This window comes from Otolemur garnettii, unplaced genomic scaffold, assembly GCF_000181295.1.
Source record: "Otolemur garnettii isolate 467f Iridium unplaced genomic scaffold, OtoGar3 scaffold00016, whole genome shotgun sequence".
Taxonomy (NCBI): Eukaryota; Metazoa; Chordata; class Mammalia; order Primates; family Galagidae; genus Otolemur; species Otolemur garnettii.
Window position 1 is genome coordinate 28893943 of NW_003852411.1, and position 10236 is coordinate 28904178.

The 10236-nt window shown below is 41.0% G+C and overlaps 1 protein-coding gene across 1 annotated transcript in view; it reads left to right on the plus strand.

Moving 5' to 3' along the window:
- The first annotated feature begins 356 nt into the window (after positions 1 to 356).
- SH2D1B (SH2 domain containing 1B) overlaps positions 357 to 10236 on the plus strand; it is a 26945-nt gene continuing 17065 nt past the window's right edge. The window contains exon 1 of the mRNA XM_012802640.2: positions 357 to 630. Within this exon, the coding sequence (XP_012658094.1) occupies positions 497 to 630 (134 nt within the window). The 5' untranslated portion in view covers positions 357 to 496. The remainder of the gene's footprint in view (positions 631 to 10236) is intronic.

Consider the following 10236-nt stretch of genomic DNA (forward strand, 5'->3'; position numbering starts at 1 on the left):
CTGTGTACCCATTGTAAACTAAGCATAGCCTAATCAAAAGCAGCTTCAGCAGAAAATGGGTCTGTGTTACAGTAAAAGCAGTGGTGTATTTCCTACAAAGGAGACCAGTAGCCAGAGAAGGAGAAACTGATGATGTCCAGAGATACACAGGGCTGCAACACAGCTCCAGGAAGCTTGGCTTTAGGATTGCAGCCTCAGCCTTGAGTTTCACTGATTCCACTGTGCACTCACATGTTTTCACCCACTTCCGCAAGTCACACTTTGGCCATTTCTTGGCCACACTTTGGCCACACCCCACCCTTCTCATTTCCTGAATCTAGCGAAACTTACTGAGTCTCACAGACCAACCACGTCTGACTGACCTCTGCCTGCAGCTGGAAGAAGAGATATTTCCATAGGATGCGCGGCTGACTCCACTTCCCTCCTCAGAGCCCTTCCTTGGCTTGGAGCTGGATTTCAGGCCAACAGGGCAGCCTGGGATGCTAGAGGGCTCGCCATGGATCTGCCTTATTACCACGGCCCTCTGACCAAGCGAGACTGTGAGATCATACTGCTCAGGGAAGGGGTAGATGGCAGCTTTCTGTTAAGAGACAGCGAGTCTCTACCGGGAGTCCTGTGCCTCTGTGTCTTGTGAGTACCCTCATCTTCCTCACCTGTGAGCCTTCGTGTTGAATGGCGCAATGGGAGCCACACATTAAAGCAATTAACATTCCTCAGCATCTCACTCTGACTTCGTAACCCCAACGTTGGGGCGAGAAACAGTAGAGGCTGTCAGGAAAGGATGGAAGGAATGTGTCTGTCCCTGCTCCTCCATCTGCCCTGCTCGCCTGGCATAAAGGCCACACAAGTGGATTCTGTAGCAGCTGGAAGGGGTAGAGGAGTGTAGGGAGGAGCTGCAGGGAGCATGGAGGTGAGGGGGGCTGGAGGGGAGGTAAGCCTGTCAGAGAGATCTTCTCCTGCAGAGGTTTGACGGTTTAGTAGGAGAAAAACTAGGGGTTATTTTTGAAATTCCAGTTTGAAAGACTATTCTGCTGCATCCACTTGCAAATACTTAAGGCACTAATAATATTGCACATTTCGTCGGATCTGTAGAAGGCTTCACCATCGTTTCCTTTCACCTTTCTTGTAGTCTACTGAGGCAAGCATAAGCCGGCACCGTTTAAAGAGACAGGGATTTCTCAGATGACTTGAGGTAAAACTTATCTGAGTCTGAGCTAAATATGAATGAAATCCTAGGCCGCAGTATCGGAGATACCCCAACCAAGAAATTTGTTTGTTGTCCAGTTCAGAAAGCAATCCTGGACAGAAATCATGGGAAACCGCCTATCTGCGTATTTTCTTCTTTGCAGAGACCGCTGAACCTTTTCTACAGTAATTAAAATCAAATGTCTCTGGTTAAAGAAAAACTTGTTCAGTGACACTTGTTGGTTAAAAGGGCTTTATTGAGGACCATCGTGATAGGCACAGGAACCACTGCAGTGAGATTTGGCTCAATTTCAAATACAGTGGCAGGTGGGGTGGGGTGTGTGTGAAGTTTATAGCCAAGGAGCAGGGCAGGGGTCAGTGGATAGAAAATGACTAAGAAGAAACATTTGGGTAAGGGAGATTCTGGCTAAACTGACCTAATAGGATTCTAGCTGAAGACAGGCCAGTGTGATCAGACCCTGGGGGTGATGGAGACTGAAGGATGGGGGCTTCATGTCAAACTGACTTAGGTTCTTTGCAAAAACTGGATTTTACAAGGAAGTCCATAAATAGACCTAGAGGAAGCTTTAGAACAACGACTAGAGGCAAAAATGATTGCCATTACCAACAGAGTAAGTAGGGATATATTTCTTTCTCTAAATGGTACTGGGCATACAGGCTCTACTTCTTATACCTATATCCACAGCACCATTTAAGGAAAGAAATGTATCTCTCCATATTCTAATAGTAATGACAATCACTTTTGTTTTCATAGCTCCCCAATTCTAAGAAACACAAAAGCTCATTCACAGAGCAAAAATTCTTTGCATGACCAAACTTTAGTCAGCCTTCTGCACCTCCCTGTAGGCCCATCTGTACACTTGTTTATAAAATCTGGTTCAGCAAATCACCTTGCCCAGTCAGATTGTAATCTTTGACCTATTAATATATAAACTAATAATTTTCCTAACACGCAACTATCTTTGATTTCTTGGATTGGATCACACTTAAACGTAGTGTTATTTTCTACTTACTGTACAACTGCCTTGTTATTTGTTTAAGCCTGTTATTTATTTAAAATCTGTGTGTGTGTATCTCGTTTGAAAATAAAAGGAATTAGCAATGGCTAAAAAATGTATAAAAATATTCTCAACATCACTCAATGTTTTACTATATAGGGTGGCAATTAAATTGCACAGGAACTTTTTGGTCACCCTGTATTTTTTAGCCATTGTTGGTAGTTTTTTTTTTTTTTTTTTTTTTTGGAGACAGAGCCTCAAGCTGTCCCCTTGGGTAGAGTGCCGTGGCATCACAGCTCACAGCAACCTCCAACTCCTGGGCTCAAGCGAGTCTCCTGCCTCTGCCTCCCAAGTAGCTGGGACCACAGGTGCCCGCCAAACACCTGGCTATTTTTGGTTTGCTTCCATCATTGTTGTTCGAATCCCAGGCTGGATTTGAACCCGCCACCTCAGGTGTATGTGGCTGGCACCTTAGCCATTTGAGCCACAGGCTGAACTTTTCTTTTTTTTATTTTGAGACAGAGTCTCAAGCAGTCACCCTGGGTAGGGTTTGATGGCATCACAGCTCAACAGCAACCTCAAACTCTTGGTTGGGCTTAAGCGATTCTCTTGCCTTAGCCCCCCAGTAGCTGGGACTGCAGGTGCCCACCACGACGCCCAGCTATTTTTTGGTTGTAGTTGTCATTGTTGCTTGGCAGGCCCAGGCTGGATTCGAACCCCCCAGCTCCAGGGTATGTGGCCAGCGCCCTAGCCACTGAGCTACAGGGGCTGAAGCAGTAGTTCTTCTTTTGCAAATTGCATATTCATGTCTTTTTAATTCACTTTCAGCTTGAGTTTTCTTCTTCTTTTGAATTTTTTTCCAAATTGTATGTATGAAGCTAACATTTTTTTAAAAAAAAACAAGACATACTCACACAAAAGAAAAAAATACACAGACAGACTTTATATCAATTGTAAATAAAATACTACTGATAAATGGATAGGAAGAAAACATGACTAACATATAAGGGCTTTTAGAAATCAAAAGAGAAATGGGTCAAGTACAAGAGCAGGAGACTTTCAGAAAAAATATAAAAATGAAAGATGAAAATCATCTTACCCATAATTAAAGAAATACAGATCAAAAGAATGATGAGATACCATTTTGTCTATTAAATGGGCCAGAAATAAAACTATGAGTATACCCAAGGTGATCAGGGTGCGAGAAGCAGACCCACACACACGCTTCCTTGGCTAGACATGGGCCCAGAACACAAAATGCTTGCATATAACTTTTGGCCCCAAATTTTACTAACAAAAATTTATCTTAGTTATGACTACACCAACACCTGAAAATTGGAAATACAAGTGGTCCCCAGGTGAGAGATGACCCTACTTACAGCGTTCAATACTTATAAACAGGCTCTCAAGGCTCCCCATGAGGATAATTTATAATTAAATAATTAAATTAATAGCTTGGAAGCTAATTTCTCCCACAAATGTAAACCAGCCTGCATGAAGGAGGAAGTTTGTTGGTGCCGCATCCTTGTGCTAACGGGCTTCTTACTCACGTCATCGCTTTTGTCTTATCTTTTTTATTTGATTTTGTGAGTCTGTGTTTACCCTTCTGACCATGCCTCCAAGGTAAAAGTCCACTGCAAGTCTGAGGAAGCCTGCACGGAGAGAAAGGTGATTACAGTGGAAATGAAAGTAGAAATAAGAGTTCGGAGAAAGGCCAGAGGCCATCACTCATCAGGCTGCAGGGTCTTGACCATAGGAACAATTACAAAGGATACAGTGAGATTATAGTGGAGCGTGTGAAAGATAATGCTTCAGTGAAAGCATCAATGAATGCAGCACGTGTGTTAATCAAGGAAATGGAAAGGTTACGGATTTGATCAAACTAAACATAACAGTTATCATTAGCCTAGCATTAAAGCAACATTGGGTGAGTATTAATCTTTAAGATTCATTTTTGAAATTTTTCTTATCTCTTCTCTGAACTTTTTGCATGACTATGTTTTTACATTCTGTTTGTTTGAATTCCAAGAGCACAGTAGTTTCTGTAACTCACTATCATAGCACAAGAATAACTTATTCTTATTACAGTGTTACACTGTATCATTATTACCACTTACGAGCTGTTATAGAGATCTGAGTTACATACAAACATGACACAATGACATTCTCAGGAACACATCTTGTTCTTAACCCCAGCACTGCCTTTCTCCTCAAGAAGGCATTTGTACCATTACTGGAATGCTATCCAGGCATTAACAAGATTGGGTAAAACCAACATCATAGGAAAAAATCTCCAAGATCTATTGTTGAAAAGAGCAAAGTGGAAAGTATAAGACTATTAGTGTAAAAAAATTATATCTATATCCTTGTATAGTCACATACATTTTTCTAGACGATACATAAGAAACTTACAGTGGTTTACAACTGCAGAATTTAGGACCGAGTTGGGAGAAGGATTGTTGCATTCATTCTTTTTATTTAGTTGCTTCTTTGCACTGTTCACAAGTTTTACATGTGCATGCATTATTTTTATAATTAAAAAAATACTTATAAAAATGTAGTGAATTCCTACTATCCTACCCAAACTCTGTGCTCACGCCTAGGGAGAGTCTAAAGAGATTAATTAATTATTATTATTTTTATTGAGACAGAGTCTCACTTTGTGGCCCTCGGTAGAGTGGCGTGGCATCATAGGTCACAGCAACCTCCAACTCTTGGGCTCAAGCAATTCTTTCGCCTCAGCCTCCCCAGTAGCTGGGACTACCAGCACCTGTCACAGTGCCAGCATTGTTTTGAAGAGACGGGGGTCTCACTCTGGCTCAGGTTGGTCTTGAACTCCTGAGCTCAGGACAATCCACCTGCCTTGACTTTCCAGAATGCTAGGATTATAGGTGTGAGCAACCATGCCTGGCCTTAAGGAGACTCTAATAGGAAACTTGACATTTTTTTTATGGAGGTCTAAAACATATTAAATAAATAAAACAAGGGTAAAATATAAATTCCAGAACAGACATATGATTCAAGGGCAGAAGAGTTGAGCAGGAAAGCTTTCTTAGAAGAGGCAGTATTTGACCTAAAATATAGATAATATTTGGTTACCTGGAAATAGGGTGGAGGCAGGCACAGAGGTCCAGATATTTGAAAGCACACATGGTTCATACACGGTTCTTAAATAGGTAGTTTTGGAACCAGCTTTTGGAGAAGTAAGTTGGGATAAGATCACGGGGTTTTAAGAGAATGATTCTGTAGTGGAGAAACCTGGATGGTTTCTGACAAGGGACGAGACAGGATGAGGGCTGAGTTTTAGGAACTTCAGTCTGGTACAGAGAATGTGTCACAGTTGAGAGATGATGGCATGGGGACTGCTGTGCCTCTGGTGGGAGACGGTGACACAGAAGGCGGGGCAAGCAGTGGGAAAGGAAGAGGGAAGAATGTGCAAGGGTAAACCTTGATCGAGATCTCACCATCCGTGGTCTATATTGGCATTCTCTTTGGAAATTGATATTTATTCTCAACTGTTGTATGGCGTATCAACCCAGCTTATATATTCACCCAAAAATCAAAGGCCACTAAGAAATGCTGATAAGTGGTGATAATAAATCAAATGGAAAGGCAATAATGAAGTTCATTATCTTCATGTGAGCAGGCCTCACCTTCCTCCCTCCCCGTGTGGCTGAAAGGCAGATGAAATTTCATGCACCTGCAGGCTTAAAGCTCAGGTCAAATGACCCCCATAACCACCACAACATAGTCCTTGGGGAAATTTATTACCACACAGATAAGTATGGACTACTCAATTCTAGTTGTTCAACAGTTATTTAAAGTCTCCACAAGCCAGGCATTATGCTAGATATTCAGTTGATGACCTTCAACACAGCTCAGAGCCTAGTGGGGGAAATCAAGAAGTAAATGGACATTTAGTGCTTGTGATAATTGTGATGACCATTGTTAAGGCACTATAGGAGCTGAGAGAAAAAGAGTGATTCGTGGCAGGTGTCCTCAAACTACAGCCCGTGGGCCACATTTATCCGGCCCACTGGGTGTTTTTGCCGCTACTGCCTGTCCTGCTTAGCAGCTGACTCATCTTGGGGCCCACAGTCCAGCCCTCCAATGGTCTGAGGGACAGTGAACTGGCCCCCTGTTTAAAAAGTTTGAGGACCCCTGCATCAGGGAGTAGAGAGCCTGGCGCTGAAGCTGAGACTTGGAGGATGAATGGAACCTTCATTCAGTCATTCAACAGACATATACTGAGCACCTGTGATGTTCCTGGACTAGTCCTAAGCATTGGTGAAATGGTAATAAATACTACAGGTGATGAAGTTACATTCCAGTGAGAGGAGACAATAGGACAAAAACAAAACAGAATCCTACAATAGGGGACAGAGCAGATTCTTTCCACTGGGTAAAGGAAAGATTGCTCTGAGAAGGTTGCATAAACAAATACATGCTCCAAGATACAACACTATGTAAGCAAAGTCAAAATTCCTGCCATAACACAAGTGTGAGCTTGATGGTCTATGCCTGTGTAGAAGAAGCTACCATGCCAGTGTTTTCTATGAGCCCAAACATTGTACTAAACAAGTTACAGACATTATCTCATTTGTCCTTTGCAAAGCCCTTTGCAGTACGTGACCATTGTCCCTGTTTTGTAAAGAAGTAAACTGTAGTTTCTTATTCAAGAAGTTGCCCAAGGCCAAACTGTTAATATGTTACTATGTTCCCTTTCTTAGCAAGCTCTCCAGCTTCACTGAAATATGTTCAAGGTGGTCACCTTGGAACCATGTTTGCCTAAGCAGAGGGCTGAGCAATGGACATTGACATGCAGTATTTTCTTCTGTGCTGCTATACAGTTGCATTAAAATGGCAATATACTAACTCCATGCTTTCCCAGATCTAAATGAAGATACTATGGGGAAGGTTAGAAATAAAGGAAGTCACAGAGAGGGCTGGCCTAGTCCCACACAGCACTGACCAGAAGCTATGTTGTGGCCACAGACAGAAAATGATCTTTTGACAGAACTTTGTGTAATAGTCTGTCTGTGCAGCGTGACTCATGCCAGAAACTTGAAACTCAGCCTGTTTCTGTAATCTGTAGAATCAAATATCTTAGGAGGTGCAAAGGATTTAGCTGCAGGTGTGAAGGGCAAGTAGGGACTTTCCATAGCCATAGAGGGCTGTAGGTGAGATGGATCCAAGCCCTAATCTACTTCACATCCTCATTGGGGAAAGTAATTACAATATCTTTGTATTACCCTGAGAGTCATTTTTCATTTTTTTTTTTTTTTGAGACAGAGTCTCACTTTGTCACACTGGGGTTCAGTGCTGTGGCATCATAGCTCACAGCAACCTCCAATTCTTGGGCTCAAGCAATTCTCTTGCCTCAGCCCCTTGAGTCGTCAGGACTACAGGCACCCACCACAATGCCCTGCTATTTTTAGAGACAAGGTCTTGCTCTCACTCAGGCTGGTCTTGTCGAACTTGTGAGCTCCAGCAATATACCCGTCTCAACCTCCTAGAGTGCTAGAATTACAGGTGTGAGCCACCTTGCCGGGCCCTCTCAGAGTCATTTACAGCTCTCAGATTCTCAGATCTTTGAAAAGATTGTAAAGTTTACCAGTTCCATCCATGTAAACATGAATGAGATAAAATCTCCATCTTTCTTTAGGGCTGCATAATATTCCATGGTATTTAACCTCAAGGATGACTTTTTAGTTAGGAAAAAAGCCTGGACTCCTTGGCTTCCTCTTGGGAAGATAAATTCATTATTGTTTAACAAAAATATTTGCTTATAAACAACATCTTTCAAAACAGGGATTCAAATGATTAAACTTCTTTTAATCATCTTAAAAGAAGTTTTCAGAGGTGATGAGATTAGAAACACTGTCCTAAAGAAAATTGTTTAATGGATGTCTTTTTTCCAGTTGCTTTCATTAAAACATTTACAAACGGTGGCAAAAAAAAAAAAAAAGATTGTAAAGTTTAGAAAGAAAAGGAATAATGCAAATGTTTTTGTTTATAAAGCTAATGAAAGGGTTTTTTTTAAAGAAAAATCAAATATAGAGAAAAGTGTAAAGAAATATCAATCTCTTAATTCAAAAATCAACACGTTTTGTATTTCAGCACACATCTCTCCAGACTGTTCTCTATTTCCAGTTTTTATTTTCAGTTTGGTCCAATGGACCCAGTATAATTTGGGACAATTAACATATTTGTACTTCTATGTGAAAGTTTGCCAAACTCTCTCCTTAGGATAAAATTCTACAGGTTTTAAAATTTTCATACACATCAATAAAATAGTATAACTAAAGGTTATACAAACACACACTGTAAACAAGCACTGAAAAGGCCAAAGGTTTTTTTTTTTTTAAGAGATAGAGTCTCACTTTGTCTCCCTTGGTAGAGTGCCGTAGCATCACAGCTCACAGCAACCTCCAGCTCTTGGGCTTAGGTGATTCTCTTGCCTCAGCCTCTCGAGTAGCTGGGACTACAGGCACCCACCACAATGCCCGGCTATTTTTTTGTTGCCGTTTGGCCGGGACCGGATTTGAACCCACCATCCTCAGTATATGGGGCTGGCGCCTTACTCACTGAGCCACAGGTGCTGCCCAAAGGTCAAAAGTCTTAAAATATTCTTTACTGACTCAAGTTCCCCACTTGGGTTGTGGCATGGAAAAATGCAGAACACACAGTTGACGTTATAGGCTGTGGTCAGTTCTATTTCCTTTGAATGATCTTTTAAAGTCTGGCTAAAATAAAACTAAAACCTCGAACCTGAACAAGTTTTCTCACAATACTGGCCATAGAATGAGACCATCTGCTGATCTGTGAACTGTTGGTGCACTGAGCAGGGGTCTGGAGATCTGAGCCCAGCACCTACAATAATGGCCACATTAGAAACCACATTAGAAAGAGTAAAACAACTCAAAGATCAATGGAAACTTAGAGGACCTGCATTCTAGCCTGCCCAAACCTCAACTGAGAATGTAATGCTAGAAATTTAAAAATAATTTTTATAAGCCCTGTGCATTTCTTATATCTTAAATGAGGTCAAAGATTGCCCACCCCCTACACAGTTACAGAAAACACATCAGCGCAAATACAGGAAATGATTTGTTTCTATCTAATGCTAAAACCCAGCCATGAAAACAGCAAAAGTATATATGTAAAATGAACTTAAATTTGGCTTAAGTATTAGAATAAAAATAAATCACATTCATCTGCCTTTTTAATGCCACGAATCACTTTTATAGCTTTCCTGATGTAGCATTGATATAAAATTAAAAAGTATACAATTTGGTGGACTTTGACACCTATGAAACTGTCACCACAACCAAGATAATGGACATACTCATCGCCTCCAGAATTTCCCTTGCTCCCCTTGTTAATCTCTTCTTACCATACCTCCCTCCCACCCCTCCCACCCCAAGCCGCCATGATTTACTTCCTGGCACTGTAGATTAATACATTATTTTCCACAGCTTAACATAGATCAAATCATAAAGCATATAGTCTTTTTAAAATCTGACTTCAGGGAGACAAAAGAATAATTATTTTGAGTTTCATCCATGTACATTCATCAATAGTTTATACCTTTGTATTTCCGAATAGCATTCAATTCAGATTGATGTCACAATTTGTTTACTCATTCATAGCTATTATAACCAAGGTTGCTATGAGTATTTGTGACTAAGTCTTTGTGTGGGCATATACTTTCATGTCTCCTGGGTAAATAATTAAAAGTGGAATGGCTGAGCCATGTTCTACGTAAGTTTATCCTTTTAAGAAACTGACAAACTTTTCTGAAGTGATTGTATTATCTCACCATCCCCAGGGGCATGATACAAGAATTCTGATTGCTACACAGCCTCACCACAGCCTGACCAGTACTCAGAGTGCTTAGTCTTTTAATTTTAACCGTTTAATAGGCATGTAGTGGGAACGTGTCACATTTTGAATCTGTGTCACGCTAATGAATAATAATACTGAATATCTTTTTGTATGCTTATTCGCCATTCTTTTTTTTTTTTTTTTT